We start from the raw sequence: 21,257 nt of genomic DNA, 5'->3' as shown, positions 1-21,257 counted from the left end.
GATCGGGCAAGCCGTTCCTCCCAATCACGCCCCGCCAGGTTTCTGTCATTGCCCACGTGAGCGTTGAAGTCTCCCAGGAGAACTATGGAGTCGGTCAGCCTCTCACCCTGGGCAACTCCAGAAAAGGACAAAGTCCAACCCTTCTCCAGGAGCTTGGTTCCAGAGCCCATGCTGTGTGTGGAGGTGAGCCCAACTATATCTAGCTGGTACCGCTCCACCTCCTGCACCAGCTCCGGCTCTTTCCCCGCTAGTGAGGTGACGTTCCACGTCCCTAGAGCTAGTCTATGCCGCCAGCGATCGGCCCGCCCAGGTCTCCCGCCTGGCCGGCGCCCGGTCTACATAGCACCCGACCCCGATAATTCTCCCTGCGGGTGGTGGGTCCACAGGGTGACTGCTGCTCCATGGTGTTTTTTTGGGCTGAGCCCGACCGGGCCCCATGGGCGAAAGCCCGGCCACCAGACGCTCGCCGACTAGCTCCCCTCCTGGGTCTGGCGCCCCGGTTTCCCTTGTCCGGGCAAGGTAGCTTCAGTCCGTGGGCTGCTTATCATCAGGGTTTATTGAACCGCTCTTAGTCTGGGCTTTCCCCCGAGACCTGTTTGCCTTGGGAGACCCTACCAGGGGCTGATGCCCCGGACAACATAGCTCCCAGGATCACTGAGCCACTCAAACTCCTCCACCACGTTAAGGTGGCGATTCATAGGAGGAGGTAAAAGTACTCAGCAAAATTGCCCCTGTCATTATAATGCTATCATATCATATATTGTAGTACAACCTTTAACAATATATGATTTATATTGGGTTTTTGGTGAGAAATTATAATCTGAAAAGTAATTAGTAACTAGAGCTGTCAGAGAAATGTAGTGGAGTAAAACTTAATATAACTTTTCTGTAAAATGAAATGGAGTATCTTTAAATGCTGGGGTGAGGCAGTTTAAAGGCCCGTCAGATCTAGAAAGTAATATCTATATAGTAATATCTATCATTTAACATGATTACTTGAGTTTAAAAGGAAGGCTCAGTCAACTTATGGCACATTTCTCAAAATATTAAAAACTGACATTCAACTGTGGCATTTACACATATTCTGAAAGTTTATTTCACATTGTGAGAAGTTTCAATCATGAACATCTGAGAGAAAAAATACTCAAAAAGCTATTATAGATCGGAGAGTTTAAAATATTTTCCTTTATATTAAAGAGAGAAGCACTGAGGTGATCCAACACAACATTTCATAACTTAACCTCTTTCATGTTCTCTGTTTTCATATTTAAACATGATATGCTACATTAAATTGACAAACAAAGTGTTAGTATAACTACTACTTACGGCTGTGATGAGCTTATCATTGTACATTGAAATTGACATTGAACTATAACTTTAAAAAAAATTTACATGCAAAAACTACAACAGAACAGCGCATCTACAGAAGATAGAGCCCAAATCAGATGCAGTGCATATAGGCTGTTATGCATCAGTCAATGTGGCTCTGAAATGACTGATTTCATAAAGAGAAACACTGTGAACTGACAAGGCAGCATTTGCATGGATGAATCTGCTCTGCTGTTTGTTTAATGCAGTGTATTGTAAGTTCTGTCACATATTACTACTATTATTATTATATAATATTACTACCTGTGTCTTTTTTTCCTTTTCACATTTCTCTTTCTTTCACCGTGCCTCTGCAAGATTGAGTTACAGTATTTAAGGTTATAAGATAAGAGATAAGATAAGATAATCCTTTATTAGTCCCTCAGTGGGGAAATTACAGGATTACAGCAGCATTGCTCATTAGTATGATGAGTATGATTATTATAATATGAACAGTGAAGAATCACAATATTATTCCTTGTTCTATGGCATTCTCGCGCTTCTTCTCTTTTTTTCCTTGCATTCTGGGGTCAGAAGCTGCCAAAAACCTCTTGTTTCTTACTCCAATTCATAGCAGGTGCTCTCTTCTTGTTGCGGCTGGCGAGGGCCTTTTGTTTAGCCTCAGCAGCTGTGGGACTCAGACGCAGGCCGCTGTCCACTAACGGGTCCGAAACGCGCCTGTCGTCCTCATCGTGGACCTGCGATGTACACAAACGTACATGTTTCACGCACACACTCTGCGATATGACATTTTCTGTTCTGTTTCTTACATTATTTCTCTCACCTGGATGCTCATATCTGAGCTGCTGATCTCTGATTGGGTGGTGGAACTTCTTGAGGACTGAGATGCTGAGCTCCCATTTGTCCAGGATTTTGGTGATGTATTTGTGATCGGTGAGTTTGTCAGTGTGATGTTTATGACTGGTGGATCTGAGGCGAGGAGTTCAGTGGTCGGAGACGGGCTGCGTGGAGCGCTTTCTGTGGCTGATTCGTCCAGATAGACCTCTGTGAGAGAAGGAGCAGAAACACATGAGACATTTTGCCCGGAGAATGAAGATGTGTGCGTTTGTGTGTGTGTGCCAGTCAGCCTGACTTTTGACATGTCTGGTGGTTGGTGTGATCCCCAGTGTGTGGAAGAGCTCTTCTGTCTTCTGGTCGACCACTAGGATGTGCACTTCCTCCCCCTGTGCTCTAATGAGTGCCACCGCCTCTGAGTGCCTCAGGCCATCAATGTTCACTCCGTTCACCTGGGACAGAGAAAACGGAAACAGTGGAGGAAATTGAAAATGAAGAAGACACAGAAACAACGACCTAATGAGACAAGTAGGAAGTCTTGAATCACAGACCAGAAAGAGACCGAATCTATGATTTGAGTAGAAGCAAGTTTATTGGCATGAATTCCCTTCCTGCCTCCATAACATTAACTGTCCACCTCATACAGATGGAAACAGAAGCGTTCACTGCGTTTCAACGCATATACTTTATCTTGAAACTAGTAGTAAACACAGCAGTTGCCCTTACAAAGTATGTACTGTACTAGGACGTACTACTTCATCAGACCATTGCACCTTGATCTTAGAACCCCTTTGTTCATAAATATTTTTATTATTATTAATATTACTTAGTATATTTTTTATCGTATCGTTTGGTTTTATTGTTTCATCTATTTTACCGTTTTATCAGGCTTTAAAGAACTCTTGCCTTAGTTCGTCTTGCTTTGTTGAGCTTTCTGTTGTTTTATTGCCTTGCTTTTGCTGTTTTTCTCTGTCAAAGCACTTTGTATGCAATATGCTATATCAATATTGATAAATAGTTATTATTATTATTATTATTAAATAACCGCTGACCAGAAGATTGTTGGTCAGAATAGCCAGAAAAGCATGCTGGCTTTCATTAAAAAAATACAACCAGATACAGTAGGACAACCTGGTATTACTGCCTTTGCTATCCTGTATATTGAGACATAGCCCCATGTGTGCGTGTGTGTGCGTGCTTTGGCTGTACCTCCACTAGTCTGTCTCCAGGCCTGATGTCCCCCCTCTCAGCAGCTGAGCCGGGGTCCACTGAACGCACAAACTGTGCATCCTTTGTCTTGTTGCTGTGCAGGTTGAAGCCGTAGCCGTGCTCCCCCTTCACCAGGTGACACAGACGGGGAAGGAGCTCCTCTGTCTGCTCTGGTGAGGGATGCACCTGTAGCTATAATGGGATGTAAATGAAAACAAAAAAAGGATATTAGAGAAGAAGGCATTCAAATGTCTGTACTTTATCAGTTTGTTAGGTACAACAATTTTGTAATATTTACTGATATTGGAAACAGATTCACATTAACATTCTAATATTTACTTCAAATGTATTGCCTAGCCTTACCACAGGTGTACCCGTTAAACTGGTAACAGTGTGTACATAAACCCACATACCTATATATATATATATATATATATATATATATATATATATATATATATATATATATATATATATATATATATATATATATATATATATATAGGTGTGGCTGTACGATAAGCTAAGCAGGAGAAAGTCATGATGGGATGAGCCAGTGTTCTCAGATCTGAGCACAGTGGGCTAAGTGGATCTGGTTGAGAGACATTAAGACCAATCCTTATCCTAATGACCAACGACAAGAGTTGATACATGACTCACCTGCTGACCACACCTGTGCCCCTAGGTACATGCTGGTTGTGTGTGTGTGTGTGTGTGTGTGTGTGTGTGTGTGTGTGTGTGTGTGTGTGTAAGTGGGTTTGTGTGTGTGGGACTGCATATTTAGTCCATGTCCTAAGATTATCCCAGGTAAGTAACACTGACTGTGCCTTCATGACTGACTTGACATATCTGACACACGCACACACACATTGTGTATCCCTGTCTGCCATAGTGATAGAACAGAACACCCTGGCAACAGTCAGTGTGGTGACGGGTCAGCATGTCTCCTGCTGGTTTAAAGATCACTTTTTAATTTCTTTGGCCTGTTTACTATTTCATGTCATGTTGCAAATGCAATTATATTCTAGTTGTTTCTACAGATACATAATTTCCATGTTGCATTCCATTGTTGATTGATCAATTAGTCAAATATCATTAATTGTGTGTGTGTGTGTGTGTGTGAAGGAAGCGTGTTGGATTGATCCAAACTGTTGCATAGCTGTGATAGCACCAATGTGGTTCTATAAGACTATATGGGCGTCTGCTGCCATAATAACGTCAGGCAACAATGTGCAATGTGCAATGTAAATGTCACTAGACGAATGACACAGAAGTGGAGGGATGAGAGAGTGATTATGTGTGTGGATAAATATTGTGTGTGTGTGTTTGTGTATGTGTGTCGCCTTGGATTAATATACCACAATGGTTTATTGATCACAGCTGCTGAATTAGTGGACAAAAGTTATTACTTACATACAGAACACTCATTGGAAATGTCTAGAATGGGATTTTGTATATGATCAGTAATTTTTAATAGGTAAAATCTCTACTAAACACTTTTGTATACAGTAAAAAAAGAAAGAAAAGGCACTCTTTGTTCTCTTGGCAATGCTTGGTAGAGCACAGAGAAAAGGCATTTTAAAAGCCTTTAATTTGTCATGAATGTTAATGGTGAAAATGACCACACTATTTCAAAAAGTTAATTTCTGAAGCTCATTGAGGTTTTGGTGAAAGCCGTTCAGCTCATATTTGCAGCCAGTGTCGGTGGTAGATTGCTGTTACCGCGTATGATGTTGTTTGATCTGAACCTCGAACCAGAACTGATGAAGAGAGATGTGATGGCCAGCCAAGGGGCAGCCTGTATTTACCCTGCCTTGGGCTAAACAGATGGCAGCTTGACGTGAGCCTTTGTGCCGGAGGATCCTGGTCCATTTTGTTTGGAGCCCAAACACTAAGCTCAATCTCTGACAAACAGTTCCCATATATTTCGGCATGATGGCTGAAAATAAGACGTCACGGTGTTTTGACTATGTTACACTTGCTGGCACAGAAATTACGGAATTTTAATTGGGTTGTGTGTATTTGATAGCATGGCAAAGTTGTTTCTAACTTCTTATTATGTTTTGCAGGAAACACTGTCGGGTGAGCAGGGTTTTGTCTTTGGTGTCCGCAGTCAGGTGGGAACAATTCTACAGCTGTTTGTGTGAGTTGTTAACACTCATTATGCAAAAAGACATAGCGCTCTTTAAATACAATACGCATTTAAAATGTTCACCCCCCTCAGCGACAACAGTGACTTGTAAAGCAGATGTGTGAATGACAGGGAAAGTTACAAACACTATAAAACCCGCTGTTGAACTGTGGAGGTGAGAAATTGGTTTAAACCTGCTGTATTTGCACTATCCCTATTGACGGTTTTTAGTTTGAGTCATTCAATGTTTAATTTGTATTCCCTGCAGACTCCTTTTTCAACTCACATGCACTACAATGAACTTTACTGCCTAGTTTTGGCTGGAAGAAGGGTAATTGTGCAGTGTTGTGCACATATATTATCTCTGTCCAAGACATCCAGATGAATAAAAAAAAGCCACAATATTGAGATTATTATCCTTTCCAGCCAGCCAATCTTAACTTGCATCAATGCATTCACTGGGATGTTTTCTTACAACTTGTGTGGCTTTCATTAATTTACTTAGCTTGTCTCTCCTCCTCAGTTCACCTGAGCTTTGTGCTGGAATACAGCAGTGCTCAAATCCAGATTAGTGCAGGACAGACATTGAGTAAAAGAATAGATAATCGCCCATGTTGGTCGGTAGTGCGTGTGAGGAACCCACAAAAAGGGTCTAATGTATTGCTGCCTAGACTTACCTCTGTGTCTGTCTCTGTACTTGATGTCACTGAGGTTCTCTTGACCTTGGCTTGTGTGGTCGTGTCTGTGGACGAGTCTGCAGCCGGAGGGTAAAAGGAGTGTGTGTGGTTGGGTTTGGGGGACAGAGGTGAGTTCTCTCTGGGTATGGGAGAGGCAGAAGGAGTGGGCCCAGGTGATGGTTGCGGGGACAGGGTTCCCATCTCAACGGCCAGGTCCTCGGTGCATGCCAGGCCACAGCTGCGGAGGTATTCATCCGTGTCGCCGTCCACAACCAGCAACCTGGTGCGGTGGGCCACTTCACGGATACGCTCCACCACCAGCAGGGAGGAGAGAGGAGTTACAGAGAGGAGTTTAGGACAACATGATTTGTGTCATTACTGTAACTGCATGTTGTTCACCCTGAACTAGCCTATAAAACATAGTTTCTGCACGACAAAGACACCCAGTGATTCCATTACACAAGACTCACATTGACCCATTTTAGTTGCCTCCTCCTCCTCCTCCTCTTTCTCAGGCAAAGGAAAAAGTGGTTTAACAGGTATAGAACTCATTGTGTGCACCTGAGATAGTTTACATGTCTTTCCCAGCCTCTCTTCACCACTGTGCATTAAAACAATAACAATTTATTCAGCCATCACTTACTTGATGGTGGGTTTCGTTCTCCACATTCTCACCGTTCACCTCCACCACCCGGTCTCCTGATCGCAGCCCGCCCTGGTCAGCGCAGGATCCGGGCTCCACTTTGCGGATGAACTGTCCGCCTTTATTCCTCTCACCGTGCAGGTGAAACCCATAGCCGCGCTGTCCTTTTGTCAGGAAACAGAGCCTGGGTCTGAGCTCGCTCTCCATCCCAGCGCGTCAACAGGGGGAGGGAGAGAAACAGGTCAATGTGTCTCAGGAGAATAAACAGGCGCTTGTCCCAGGAGCAATGGGACGTCTCTGGCTCTTAATCCAATGTACGACTGCGCACTCCACTGACCAAAATATCCTCATCATTTAGCATGATGTGAGTCCATTAATAATCCACAACTGTTCAGAGAGCATAAATAAATTAAAAAAATAGGCTAAAAGTAATGAGTTATGAATCCATCATGCAACTGCCACGGCCGCAATATCAACGTGCACAAATGGTGCGCAGTGTGCGTAAAATAGTGGCCAACAATCGCCGACAGTGGCTAAATCCCGAGAATAATCCAAGAGATCAGAGATTAGAAAGCTTTTCCTCACACGTAACACTTAATTCTCCTCGTCAGGTGGGCGTGAGTCCTGCTGTCCCGGCCCGAGACTGAAGAGGCGTCAACAAAAGAAGCCGATACGCCGCCTGCAGCGCACACCTGACGCCGCAGCGCAGCCGCGATACGCCGGCAGAAAAGCACGAGTCTGTTAAGAGTTAGTCAAGACAGTATTTGTTGCGCCATGTGGGCTTGGCCGCATTTAAAACACATTTTGGACATGCGCTGTTGTTCCGAGTCCTTCTCCAGAGGCAGAGGCTTGCCCCGTGCTGGGGCAGCTGGAGGTAAACCTGTGACCTGAGAACGGAACTCGTCCTTATCCGCCCTCTATTTCCGTCTCCACTGGAGATCAAAAGGACCGTTGCGTAAAAGGGTTGCATGATACATGAAATATGAACTTACTTGCGTGTATCCATTAAAAAAAAAAAAAGTCCCTGAAGTAATTCAGGACAGACAAGTTTGAGGGTGTGTGTTGATATTTGAAGATGAGACACCCTACGAGGCAAATTAAATCATGTACTTTGGTAGAAGTACCGCTGTATAAAAAGCCTAAAGTAATAAAGTAAAAGTCCTGCATTAAAAAAAATCCTAAAGTAAAAGCGTAGACAAGTAACTAAAATGTAATTTCTAAAAGTGAAAGTCGAGTAGCTACTGTGAATATTAAAGGCGTTTTAATACATTATTATTACTGCTGTATTATGGAGAATCTTAATTTGAAAGTAATTAGTAACTATAGCTCTTAAATAGTGAAGAGATATATTTAAATAATACTTCCGTAAATGTAGTTAATTACTTTCCATCACTGGATACAACTGTTTTTTCGCAATTGAAGTTACCTGTGGGGTGAATCTTTAACACTGCTGATGTGCCCTTGGACAACATCAGATCCATATTCAAGTGATATATGAATTGATTATCTCTTGATCACTCATGTCAAGTTGCCCTAAAGCTAGCTGCCCTAAAGCGGCCCATGGCTCAAAAGGTGCCAAAAATGTGGGTGCTCATCATTCAGCTATTCCTTCATGAACATCATGAAGAATTAAGAAACAACATAAAATAACACCGTTAAAGCCACAGCATACGACCACACACATATGCATTGGTTAGCATGTTACAGTGACTCCAGTATTGTGTTTTAATGTCTGCCTTTGATAAGGGATTCCCTCACTTTCACTGTTCCCTTGTATTCTCTCATCATTCCCTGACTGTTCCTTTGTATTCTCTCATTGTTCCTTCACTGTTCTCTCACCATACCCTAAATGTTATTCTTATTAATTACTCCTGTGGTTTTCCTGTTGTACACATATCTCTCTGTAAGGAAGTATACCAACTAGTGCTGGCACTGTGTATATTTAAAGTCTGTGATAATTAGAAGGTTGGCTGCACAAATTCATGCATGTTTTTATGAATAGAGTCTGTGGTTGAACTATCACTTTAGTTCTTCACTGCATCACTTGAAAAGGTTCTTTCTCATGTTACATTTCCTATTCACGCTGCCATTAAAATGTGTATAACGGCCCTTTTAAAATATTTAAAGTTAGTTTGGCCAGTTCTCATTAAGGGTATTTCATTTGAATTAACTCATTGCATTGTGTAGGGCAAGATATAAGCAGCTTGTATATTAAAATGCAATAAATTAGTTTACTGTTGTTACACTAGGCAAACTCGCTCTGCTGGAATAAAGGGCGAACTTTAAACATGACCTCATTATATATTTATATTGTTTTATTTGGGAATAAAATATTAAGCACCAAGAGTACAAAAACATGTCATCTCATAAAGTGTAAACAGTGAAATTGTAAAAAAAACACTATACTAAATAATATGTATATTCTGAACCTTAATTCACATTGATGTTTTGCTTCGATTGCATGTTTTCAGTGTGTGTGCAAATACATTTGACTTTTATTGTACATATGTAAACATTTGGTCTTGGGTCAGACCAAACTACATCAATGATTCACCTTGCTTTTTAGCCTCCTTCTCAGTGCTGTGGAGGAAACCGGTGTAGACAGCGGCTCCTTTGTCCGCTCATGTTCAGGCTCAGTTTTAATTGGAAGGGAAGAGGTTGGATTTGGAGACCGTGGGGATCCGGCTTTAGGCTTCTTTGTAGGACCAATCTTGTGGGCGGATGGACAGATGTACTGGTTCAGACACACAGAGCAGAGAGGGCGGACGGGGAGACAAACCTGCTGACCGAAACCCACCAGCAGCCAGTTGATCTCACTCCACAGCTCCCTACGGCAGAGTGAGAGAGGAACACCACAACAATGAACCGGCACCGATTGATGTTTGACTTCCAGACTTGCCTTCTATTAGTCAACACGAGTCAGTGATGTGCAGGAAGCACCTATAGGTCAGTCTCAGCGACTCTGGTCTTTATAGATTTGTTGGTCCGTGTTAATCAGATCGTAAGGGTCCGCAGTGAATTAATCATGCTGTTACCTGGGCAACCACTCCTCCAGGGCCTTGCGTGTTTCCTCTGGGTTCTTGGTGGGTTTCTTGAACCAACCCAGACGATTGGAGATACGATGCACATGCGTGTCCACGCCTAAACAAAAAAAAAAAACACGACAAATGAGGGCACGCACACATACAGATTTGACGTGGACTCACTATATGTTGAATACACCTAGTCTTCTTTATCAACCTCAGACTTCATACTGAAGCTTGCAGTTTAGGCTCCAACTATGTGAACTGAAGCTGTTCCATGAGACCTGTTTTACTACGTCTGGTGCACGTTTCAGGAGTGTGTCCCCACCAATGCCCGACACCTTGTCCCACGCGATGTCCATAGCCAAGTGAGCCATCTTGGGTCCAACTCCTGGCAGGCTGACCAGCCCCTCCACGCTGTCTGGGATGTCCCCTGCGAACTTTTTCTGCAGCATGGCCGATGTCAGCTTCAGATACTTCACCTTAGTCTGGAGAAGAAATGTAGGGAAAACCATTCAATAAAAAGGTGCACACATGAAACAGAGGGTGAAACAGAGGGTGAGAAGGTGGCAACTTCTGTATTACCCTCCAGAAGCCGACAGGGTAGATGAGTCTGCCCAGTGCTTCATCATCAGTTGTGATTATATTATCTACGGTGCAGCCGTGAGCTCGGAGCTTCTGCATGGCTGCAGCTGTCACCTGGTCCTTGGTCTGACTAGACAGCATGAGGGAAACCAACACCTGGAAACGTCTCACCTGTGCCGACAGCCGTAAGCAGGACGAAAAAGATGAATGAATTTTAACTAGTAAATGATGTAGGCTTTAAAAACCAACAACCCCACCTACACGTGCAGGAGCCTCTGAGTCGTAGCATTTCTCTGCTCCCATGTTGTCTACAGGTGCATCACGGCTGCTCCTCATCTCACGAATGCATCTCAGGTGTTTCTTCCAGTCGGGAGGTTCCCCTTGTTCCGTCTTCACCTGTGTGACACCTTCGTCCTGGTCATACTCCACTTTTAGCTGTCTCTTCCTGCGGCTGTGTGAAGACAATGGTAAAGTTTCTGTTTTTGGATGGCAGCCACCTGGATGAGCGCAGGGGAGAGAGCATGAGAAATGTTGGACCCTGCATGGCGATACAGAAAGAAAATACGCCACGTAGCAACACGTGTGTAGTAGGAGGTACTTCAATTAAGTGTGTCATTGGTAAATAATGCGACAGGTGTCCGTGTTCAGCTCACGTGAGTAGCCTAACGTAAACATTACCCGTAGATAAGGGGGCCGAGGAGGGTCTTTGCTCACCGATCCTCGCCTCCTCCTCCTCCTCCTTCTTCACCGCCACAGAGGAAACTGGCTCCACGTTTCTCCGTCTGTAGGTAAGTTTGGACCGCAGAGAGCTGGCAGCATTTTGATCATCACACCGTGTGACAACAGACGTGCTCTGCATGAAATAAGGAGAGGTCATAGTGACGACCTGCACTACATGACGGACCCTCGTGCTGCAGCGGACGTGAAGCATGTATACGCGAAGTCGGTTTCTCATTCGTTGTGTCTGGTCACGAGTTGCCCTCTAATCGCCGATAACCTGTTGCATTATTTTCTTTCAATCGTATAAAAAGAAAATGGAGGAAAATGGTTTTAACGTGTAGACTATATTTAACTTAACACTGTTAAACATTTGAAAAATGTATTAAATAATCTTAGAGTCAGATAACAATTCATATAGTGACATTACTTGCAGTTGTGACGTTTGACATCTGGTTGTGTCACCTGAGTTTTGCAACTCATTTCAAATTAAACAGGCATTTACGAGGACACTAGCATTAGCTTTTGTTCTTATTAGCAACTGCATTTATATACTTTAGTAAATACAATAATACTGATGCAATATCCCGTTAACTGCTCTACACTCAAGTCCAATTTTTTACCTTGACATTTGAGAACATGAACATTACTGGACAAAGGTTTAAAACTTATTTATACAGCTATTGGTATTTAGAAACATTAAAAAAAAAACAGTTTTAATAATAAAATGATTACATTTAATATCATGAAAATACCTTATTTTATAGTTTTTATATTCTGATCATTTGGTCGGACAGCTGCGTAGCCTGACAATGTCAGGGTTTGAGGTGCCAAAACATAAAAGAATACATATTATTTGAATGAACTTAAAATATTGAAACTGAATAGGTTTTATAGATTTAAATTATGTCATGAATTGATAAAAAACAAAAATATGCATATATAATCTTTTTATACAATTAAAGGAAATAATGCAACAGGTTATCGGCGATTAGAGGATCATGAGATATATATATATATATATATATATATATATATATATATATATATATATATATATATATATACACACAACATTATTAGATATTGAAACAGAAGTAAATAACATTGTCTTCTGAACTTCTCTGCAAAATATGACAATTTAAATGACATGGGCTCATAATCATAAAATGTAATATCTTGCACAGTGAAGCACAACATGGCCTTTGCTTTTCCTCGTCACCAAAATCCCACATTCCCAACATAAACATTTATCAGGAGTACTTATATGTTGTATTTACACCAATGAGGGGAGGTTGAAAGGTACACAAATAAGTTTGGATACTATTTTTCTTGCTCTCTGTTCCTAACCATCCAAATGTGTCTCCATATTTTGTTCACAGAAGTACTTTAATGCATCTTGTTTCGGGTTATCTAGACTGTAACGCAACAAAGCTCTCTTCTTCAAAAGCAATACAATTACAGGAACTGAACGTGTTCCCCCACAGCTCCCCTCGCAGGCCGCCTGGCCACAGTGCAGCTCGGGACTCCAATGAGGAACCGACTTCAGCATATCTAGTGAGCTGCCAGTCCACGTAACGTTTTATTTTAGTAACACGCGACTTATTCGACCAGTAAGCAGCTTCGCAAGGTCGTGGGGAAACAGGACAGTGGCTTTGACGTGTCGCCATGAGATGTACACCCGGACTAACAAAGGGGCTTTAGCATAGTTGGGTTGAGCTCGCGCGGAACTACATTTCCCACCAGCGAGAGCAGCAAACGTGTTTTTAAAGGAAGTGCCCCTGTCACATCTTTACTGTGTCATCCGGTTCAGGGGAGCAGGACTGAGCCTGGACGAGAACCAGCGTCCTGCAGCGGATTCAGAGTCACACGGATGGACCGACGCAGGCGGCTCTGTTGTCCGCGTCAGGGCCGAGCTGCCGCCGAGTGACCCCGAAGAGGCTCTCCAACACGGTGAGAGGAGCTGCTTTAAAGCGAGCAGAGCCCGAGAGCCGCAGAGGAATGCTAGCGCAGGACGGACTGAAGCCAAGCTAACGGTTCAATATCTCCTTGGGGCATTGCTCCTAACGTTAATTATACCGAAGCATGCTACTGTAGTCAAGTGTCCACAGATGTAGTTTGCTCTGGTTGAGGTTGAGGATGAGGCTGTTGTTGTTGTTGTTGTTGTTGCACTGAAACAGAGCAGTCGTTGTTTGTCTGCGCCCCTCCCCTCTGTCTCACTTTACCCAATTACAGACTGGGACTATAAACTTCACTGCTGAATAACACCGACTGGGCACTTCCAAACAAACAGTCTTCCTCCTGTGGTATCTAGATGCAGCCATGCATAGTACAACACAATATTTATAGACAATATCCACCACACAGACTTCACAGTCACAGTACAATAACATGCTCTTTTAATGAGAATGTACACTTTTTAAAACTGCTATACATGCCAACCCCAGGATGGAGAAGGTACACATCTGCGAGAAGCGAAACATGTATATTCAAGGTTTCCCTCAGTTTAATTGTGGAGTGGATCACTTCATCTGGAAAAAAGATGAGAAAAATATATATACACGCGCAGCATTAATCTTCACTGAAAAACAACAGAGGTGCTATTTCACACATCAAATGCCACATATTTAATGACTTATCCGTTTTTCAGTTTGGCACCTGTTCATGAGATTGATCATGAAATAAGATCTGACCACTTCAGCTCCACTCTGCCTTCAGACTGTCAAAGGTGTCAAAGGCTGAGAGACATCTTATGAGAGGCAGTCGCTCTGTCCGTGGGGACTGGAGGCTCACACTTGTACGGAGAGTGGACTTTACATGCCACTTCAACCCCTGGTCACTCCCTATGGGCACTTGAGCAAGGCACTGAACCCCCAAACTGCTCCCCGAGCTCTGTATAGTAGCTGCTCCGTGCTCCTAATGCTGGGATGGGTTAAATGCAGAGACAACATTTCACTACATTGTGTGTTCGAATAAGGATGACAATGAAAGTTGATTTTAGATATTTCATAATGGATAATAATACCATGCTTAAGGACACAAAGATAAGGTCCATAGCCGACTAAATAAAAACAGACCATACATACAATAAAATACACTCATTAAAACAACTTAAACATAGTAATACATGAACAGCTTCTCAGTTACTGTGGTTAATCATACATACTTTACTTTGAACAGTTTCTAATGGGAATACTTTTCATCGAAGAAATAGTTCCTATGAGAACTGTTAAGAGCGTGTTTGTAATTAGCTCTAAGTGCTTTATCCACCCTATTGGGTATTGCTTTGCAGTAATCCAAGCTAACTGTGACGCAAGGTTTCCTAAATGCACGTTGCTTTTTCTCCAGGTCAGTCCTAGCCTGTGTAGACTGTCAAGCCTCCAGGTTGGGCCATGAATAAACAACCAAGCAAGGAGAGTCTGAAGGACAAGGTGAAGGGGATCTTTGGGTTGGGACCACCGCGGCCACCGAGCAAACAGAGTGAAACCCGACCATCAGAGTTCATCATAACAACTGACATCATCAAGGTGTGTCGAAGAGATGAGCCTCTGCATGTTCTTGCTCACTCAAACTCTCCATGCTTCTGTTCCCATCCTGTTTTGCTTCGTGTCATGGCCTTTCTTCCTCCCCTTGATGCTTTTCAGGAGCTCCACCCGGACTGCGGTCTGAGCAACCGTGTTCGCATGATGAACCACGTCTGTGATCTTGCCAAAACCAAAAAATTTGAGGAAGTGAGTCTGCTACAGTTGTTTTTTTCTTTTTACAGCGGTATGTGTTCCCTTCTGTGTTTGTACAAAATCTGTGTGTGTACTTATGTGTTATTTTAGCATGCGGTGGAGGCCTTATGGAAAGCTGTAGAGGACATGCTGACTCCAGAGCAGCCACCTGAGGCCAGACATGCTGTCCTGCAATTGCTGAGGGCCATTATACACGGACAGGTATAGAGACACAATATGCACACAAGCAAATACAAAATGTGATTATAGTTCTTGTCATTTCACAAAGGCATGCTCATTGTTTATTTGAAGGGGGAGCGCCTCGGGCCTCTGAGAGCCTACTTTTTCAACGTGATCAGAGACTACCAACCGTGCAATGAGGACCTTTCTGATAGGCTGGAAGTCTTCAAGGCCTTAACCGAGAATGGGAAAGACATCACTTACCTGGAAGAGGACATAGGTAAAAGCAACAGAAAAAGATGGTATTAGGTTGGGTTAGTTAGTTGTATTTGTTCACGCTAATATGAACAACTGTTGTATTAATGCGTGGAATTGTTACTTGAAAAGGCATGACCAGTCTTTTACACATCTTATTCTTTCTCTTCTCGCTCTGTTATTTCCTCTCCTCCAGCGCGCTTTGTCCTCCTGTGGATGGACATAGGTCTCACCTCTGACTTTCTCCACGTTCTCGTAAATCTAGTGAAGTTCAACAGCTGCTACCTGGACCAAAATGTCTCCATCATGGTCCAGTAAGCCAGATGCAGACAGACATACACACTTCTGTTTTAGTTTTTTCCAGAAAATGTTATTAACATGCATGTTTTTGCTTCTGTTGTGCTCTCTGAAGGAACATCTGTCTCCTGTGCAATAGAACAACATCTTCAACAGACATTGAGGTGGGTATTTGTTTTGTTTTACTCTGAAGTTAAACTGAAGTAACTATAAGTACTAACAAAAAAAAAAAGGAGTTTAACATGTTTTCAATTGTCAGCCATAGTAATGTTTCCTACAGCTTTTGAAACATGCTGAGTGCAACATTGTCATGATTGGAGAACAGTGACAGCTCAGACGTCTTGAGGTCATACCGTGTTTATAATTGTTGCCAGCACGACAAATTCTTAGTGCTGATTGCATTCATGCAAGATGGAATTCCTTAAACATTTAACCATGTGGTTGGAAAACAGGAACTTTCACTACAGTATCACAAGCAACAAGAATGATCTAATCATTAATACTTATTACCTGCAGAAATAACACTGCCAATCTAATGAAACCTGCCCTTCTGCTGAATGTATGAACCTTAGAGTTGTTTTGACTTTGAATTGTTTCTTCAAAGCACTCTGTAAAAATAATGAACGCACTAGTCTTAGCTTAGGTTGGACTGCAGGCCTTTGTGTATGCTCTGATCTGCTGCCATATGCACTTCTCGTGTGTGTGTGTGTGTGTGTGTGTGTGTGTGTGATCCAGGTGGCACTACAAGTACTGGATGCAGTGGTGTGTTACAACTGCCTGCCCTCAGACTCTCTCACTGTCTTCATCATCACACTCTGTCGTACTGTCAACGTCAAGGAGTTTTGTGAATCCTGTTGGAAGGTACACACTCACCCACACCTTCTTTTGTCTGAAAGGTTTGATGCAAAAGAACATTATTCATAACCGCCTCCTCCGATCTTGTTTGTTGTGCTGCTCTGGGCTTCTGCAGTTGATGAGGAAGGTGCTGGGGACTCATCTCGGCCACAGTGCCATTTACACCATGTGCCGCATAATGGAGGAGAGGTACTAAACAGTTCAAGAATAATGCTGAGCTTGTGGTGCATCATATATCGCTGTAATGGGGGTATGGTTCTCCTGTTATGTGCATCTGTCTAACTACCTGCAACATCCACCAGAGTGTACATGGAGGATGCACCATTGCTGAGAGGAGCTGTATTCTTTGTTGGGATGGCACTGTGGGGCGCACACAGACTCAACGCCCTTAAAAACACTCCGACTCTTGTTCTCCCATCTTTCTACAAGGTAAAACGCATCCAGTACATGCATTCATTCCTAGTAGGCATGTGCTCATAGGAAACGTTAATGTCTTGGCCAAAAGGATTTCATGGCTTAAATTATATGGAAACAAAACTAATGCATACTTAGGATGGCATAGTTTAAAAAAAATAATTAATCATTTAGTCTACAAAATGTCACATAGTAGAAGAAAATCACAATTTAATAAAGGTGACTCTTAATGTCTCGTTTTGTCCAAACCAAAAGATAATAAAAGGAACAATGTGTGGGATTTAGGGGGATCTACTGGAAGAAATATAATATAATATAATATTCATAACCATATTTTCCTTAGTGTATAATCTCCTGCATCTAAGAGTCAATGTGTTTTCGCTAACTTAGAATGAACACTTTAGAGTAAGCATGTCCTCTTCGTCATGTTTCTACATTCATTTTGGTGGTGCGAAAGCACCTGAAGGCCACAGTATGTTCCTCTACAAGCTTGGAAATGGAGGGGTGAGGTATCAGTGGGTTGTGACTGAAACTGTACTTGATACTAAGTGTAAAAAAACAGTTGTGATAACTTTTGCCGTCTGACCTCTGCCACTCAGGCCATGTCGTGTGCCAATGAGGTGGTGTCCTATGAAATCGTCCTCTCCATCACCAGACTGATCAAGAAGTACGGCAAAGAGCTGCAGGTGGTCACCTGGGACATCCTGCTGGGAATCATGGAGAGACTGCTGCAGCAGATCCAGGTACACACACACACACACACACACACACATTAAAATACCAGATGTTTTCTGACCCAGTGGCCCGTCACATCTGTCGTCACAGACAATAGGCAGTGCGGAGTTGAAGGCCATTGTGTATGAGCTGCTGACCACAGTGGAGGAGCTGTACGAGCAGAACGGTTACCACGGCTCAACAGAGAAGTTCTTCAGTCTGGTGGAGAAATGTGCCGACAAGAGACCCGTTAGTGCTTTTAAATGTCCATCACTGTGTCACCCTGTGTTCTCATTCGGTCCTCTAACCTACTGCTGCTACTTTTCTAATCTTAATCTTGTGTGACAGGATGCATCAGTGCTGACCCTCATCTCATACAGGGCTCAGTCCATCCAGCCAGCCAAGGACGGCTGGATTCAGAGCCTTCACCGCCTCATGGAGAAATTCTTTAGGTAGGATGATGGTGCTGATATCCAAAGTCTCTCTGACGAGCTTTTGGTATTTTATGTATGTCCCTTTCTGTTACTCATCCCCCTGACCCCCGTATAGTCCCATCTCTGCTGTGCTGTAATCTTTGCTGTTATCTTCTATTTCTCTCTGAAAGGAACGAGACTCGCAGCGTGATAAGGATCAAAGTGCTTCACATCCTATCCTTTGTTCTCAGTACCAACCGACAGCTTTACGAGGTCTGTACGGTCGCACACATGCATATTTGCATCCTTACTAACGATCAAGTCTACTGCCACTGTCATTATTATTGTATCTCTGTAACATATCGGTTTAACAGTTTTGCTGTTGATCTTTGTTTTCTCAGATGTACAGGTCATCCAAATTCCACAAGGAAAAAAACAACTTATTTTCTTCTTTGTTTCAGGATGAATTGATTGAAATGGTGGTGACTCCCCAGCTCAGTGGGATAGCTGAAGACCGGGACCTTGCTGTCCGAAAACAGGCCACCCAGCTCCTGGTGGACCTCGCTGAGGGCTGTAACACGCACCACTTCACCAGCCTGCTGGACATCATTGAGCGGGTAGACACACACATACACACCTACATACACACAAATAAATGTTCATGTCTCACTTTAACCCAGATGAGGTCATTTCATTATGTAAATTCTGGCTCGATGAGGTAATTTCAGTGTTTTTTTGTCTGTGTAGGTGGCAAGTCGCTCTCTGCTGTGTTCGGGGCCCCTGGAGGTTTCTGAGAGAGACCCCACAGCAGAGTCTCCTATGGAGGACGTCAGGACTGCTATACTGGGCCTGCTGGAAATCCTACAGGTACACACAAGGGCTGGAGTTGACAAAAGTGACATTAAGATTGATGTTAAGAAGTTATTTAAAAAAAGATAGAATTTCAAAGGATCTAAAATTTGAATATGCAATATTGTTCTTACTTTTTTTTTTTAAATGGCTTGAAGCAGAAATAAACAGTTTTTGGTAGAATTTTTAGATGCCTGAAAAATGTTTAAGTTTTCTTTTATATCAGTAATAGTTTTAAACATAGCCGAGAATAAATATAGAAATGTAATCGATCTTCATCTCTTTTTCAATTCAATTCAGTTTCAATTCAGTTTATTTTGTATAGCCCAATATCACAAATTACAAATTTGCCTCAGAGGGCTTTACAATCTGTACACATACAACATCCCTGTCCCAGGACCTCACATCGGATCAGGAAAAACTCCCCCAAAAAATAACCTTTCGCAGGGAAAAAAAGGAAGAAACCTTCAGGAGAGCAACAGAGGAGGATCCCTCTCCCCGGATGGACAGAAGCAATAGATGTCATGTGTACAGAATGAACAGCATTACAAAGTTACATAAACACATTACATGAATATGACAATGTATGAGAGGAGGGGGGGCGGGGCAATCAGCAGGGCCAACGCGAGACAGGCTCACCAGGCATCAGACACCGCCAGGTCCAATGGACCCTGGACTTATGAGATGTGAAGTCACAAAGACTCCGGGGAGGAAGCAGAGTTAATAAGGTCTTTCTCTCCTGGCAGAGCAAGCTTTACAGCCTACCAGCCGGCCATGCCAGTCGAGTGTATGAGTTGCTTATCGGCCACCTGCAGCTTCACTACAAGAATAAGTACTATTCAGCTATCGCTTCCAGTATTAGACTACAGGTAAGGGGGAGGGGGGGGGGGGATCTGCATATTTCTGTATCTCTTACTCCATTTGTAACGTACATGCAACGTTTTGGTCCTTTACCTTTTTGATTCTCTCCTTCAGGTGTTTGACTTCTTCCTGATGATGCGAGCAGACTCTCTTCACCGCCTCGGAGTCCCCAACAAAGACAGAGCCATAAGGTTCAGCCCTTACTGCTACTGTGACACAGGGTGAGGAGGCATACGTGCCACATTTACCACAGCTCTGACCTGCATCAGTTTGGCTCATTATAATCCAGTCAACTAGATTTGAACTATTGTTATAAGTTAATTGTGCCCTTTGTTGTTTCAGGGAGCCAGAGAAGCGTGTGAGTGAAAAGAAGCCTGCAGGTTCAACGTCTCCTCCTGCTGGCAGCCCTGCTCCCCCCACTGCTCCTCCTGCTTTAATGGGCTTCATACGCTCGGCCTACCTGCCCTACGCACCGGCCTTCAGTGTGCTCCTGCAGTGCCTCAAGATGGTACACACAACATTATTGTATTCAACTCATAGATAAGTAACATGCACAATTGTGTCTGCTATTTCTTATAGTATTGCTATTGCACTGAGGTGTATTTCCCTTTTGTAGCTAATTACTTTGCTGTTTTAAAGACATTAGATATGGTACATTCTTCTCTTGTAGGAGACCGATTGGAAGGTGCTGAAGCTGGTTCTCGACAAACTGCCTTGGGCACTGCAGTACAAAGTGCTCCTGCTCACATCCCCTTGCAGCTTGGACCAGCTCTGTTCTACACTCTGCTGCATGGTAGAGCAAATATAGACGCATGCAATCTATACTTGCAAGTCTGTACACATGTGAATTTGTTTTGCGTACACATGACCAAATGTCACAATGCTTTAAGTTGCGAATGTTCTGTCTGTTTGCTTGTAGGTGACAGATCGACTGATCACGGAGCGTCTGAAGAAGACTCCAGAGGGATTTTCTCGCACTGACGTACAGTTGGCGGTGGTTCCTGTCCTCACAGCGATCACCTCCTACCATAACTACCTGGAGCAGTTGAGACAGGTACAAACGATGGTCCGAGTAAAGTGACAGTCAACTTCCCCAACAGGTTTCTAGGATATTCTTAAGCTTGAATGTTGGTTTACTGACTGCCAGAAGATCCACAGCATCCCATTCTGGCTGGTGTGGTAATCCCAGCACACACACACACACACACGTGCGCGCGCACACAGTTATTTCCATGCTTGAATGACATTAGTAAATTTCCTTTCCCCTCTACAGAGAGAACTGGTTCAGTGCCTCGAGACCGGCCTCATTTACCGCTGTGCCAAGCAGTGCGTGGTGGCTCTTACAATGTGCACTGTGGAGATGCCTGACATCATGATCAAGCTCCTCCCCGCTCTTATCGTCAAGCTCACCCACATCTCTGCAACTGTTGCCATGGCATCTCCTATGCTCGAGTTCCTCTCCAGTGAGCACCAAAAGAATTTCTGAAAACTTCTTCAGTGTTTTTCTTAAACGTTTCCTTGTTGGATGTTGAAGGTGTTTGGTCGATGCATTTGT

At 43.2% G+C, this 21,257-nt stretch overlaps 2 protein-coding genes across 9 annotated transcripts in view; one reads left to right on the top strand and one right to left on the bottom strand.

Annotated features, from left to right (window-relative positions):
- Positions 1 to 1,087: 1,087 nt before the first annotated feature.
- On the bottom strand, positions 1,088 to 11,361 carry nthl1 (nth-like DNA glycosylase 1). 4 transcript variants are annotated; one of them, XM_034530855.1, is made up of 13 exons: positions 11,110 to 11,361; positions 10,693 to 10,928; positions 10,432 to 10,602; positions 10,175 to 10,334; positions 9,859 to 9,964; positions 9,621 to 9,651; positions 9,378 to 9,533; positions 6,824 to 7,024; positions 6,181 to 6,498; positions 3,373 to 3,564; positions 2,462 to 2,615; positions 2,153 to 2,373; positions 1,088 to 2,066 (listed from the first exon to the last, which is right to left on the bottom strand). In XM_034530855.1, exons 1-13 carry the CDS (start codon positions 11,306 to 11,308, stop codon positions 1,899 to 1,901), a joined length of 2,313 nt encoding a protein of 770 aa, XP_034386746.1. In that variant the 5' UTR covers positions 11,309 to 11,361; the 3' UTR covers positions 1,088 to 1,898. The 4 variants fall into 4 exon arrangements, with proteins under 4 accessions (XP_034386746.1, XP_034386728.1, XP_034386737.1 ...); XM_034530837.1 differs by having other exon boundaries at positions 9,378 to 9,651; XM_034530846.1 differs by having other exon boundaries at positions 9,378 to 9,651; positions 11,146 to 11,361.
- The window catches only part of tsc2 (TSC complex subunit 2), a 25,734-nt gene continuing 15,587 nt past the window's right edge, over positions 11,111 to 21,257 (top strand). For all 5 annotated transcript variants that reach the window (XR_004609379.1, XM_034530819.1, XM_034530811.1 and 2 more), the window contains exons 1-23: positions 11,111 to 11,219; positions 12,962 to 13,101; positions 14,497 to 14,675; positions 14,793 to 14,879; positions 14,976 to 15,086; positions 15,177 to 15,324; positions 15,496 to 15,613; positions 15,712 to 15,760; positions 16,332 to 16,457; positions 16,567 to 16,640; positions 16,754 to 16,880; positions 17,465 to 17,608; positions 17,691 to 17,828; positions 17,928 to 18,031; positions 18,184 to 18,265; positions 18,454 to 18,609; positions 18,740 to 18,859; positions 19,588 to 19,710; positions 19,817 to 19,923; positions 20,045 to 20,210; positions 20,373 to 20,495; positions 20,622 to 20,756; positions 20,976 to 21,165. Coding sequence is in view for 4 of the 5 variants with exons in the window: in XM_034530819.1 (XP_034386710.1) it covers positions 14,541 to 14,675; positions 14,793 to 14,879; positions 14,976 to 15,086; positions 15,177 to 15,324; positions 15,496 to 15,613; positions 15,712 to 15,760; positions 16,332 to 16,457; positions 16,567 to 16,640; positions 16,754 to 16,880; positions 17,465 to 17,608; positions 17,691 to 17,828; positions 17,928 to 18,031; positions 18,184 to 18,265; positions 18,454 to 18,609; positions 18,740 to 18,859; positions 19,588 to 19,710; positions 19,817 to 19,923; positions 20,045 to 20,210; positions 20,373 to 20,495; positions 20,622 to 20,756; positions 20,976 to 21,165 (2,563 nt within the window). In the remaining variant the exon portion in view is untranslated. The remainder of the gene's footprint in view (positions 11,220 to 12,961; positions 13,102 to 14,496; positions 14,676 to 14,792; positions 14,880 to 14,975; positions 15,087 to 15,176; positions 15,325 to 15,495; positions 15,614 to 15,711; positions 15,761 to 16,331; positions 16,458 to 16,566; positions 16,641 to 16,753; positions 16,881 to 17,464; positions 17,609 to 17,690; positions 17,829 to 17,927; positions 18,032 to 18,183; positions 18,266 to 18,453; positions 18,610 to 18,739; positions 18,860 to 19,587; positions 19,711 to 19,816; positions 19,924 to 20,044; positions 20,211 to 20,372; positions 20,496 to 20,621; positions 20,757 to 20,975; positions 21,166 to 21,257) is intronic.

The sequence above is a fragment of the Cyclopterus lumpus genome, chromosome 1, assembly GCF_009769545.1.
Source record: "Cyclopterus lumpus isolate fCycLum1 chromosome 1, fCycLum1.pri, whole genome shotgun sequence".
Lineage (NCBI taxonomy): Eukaryota > Metazoa > Chordata > Actinopteri > Perciformes > Cyclopteridae > Cyclopterus > Cyclopterus lumpus.
This window is presented reverse-complemented; position numbering and strand designations above follow the sequence as displayed.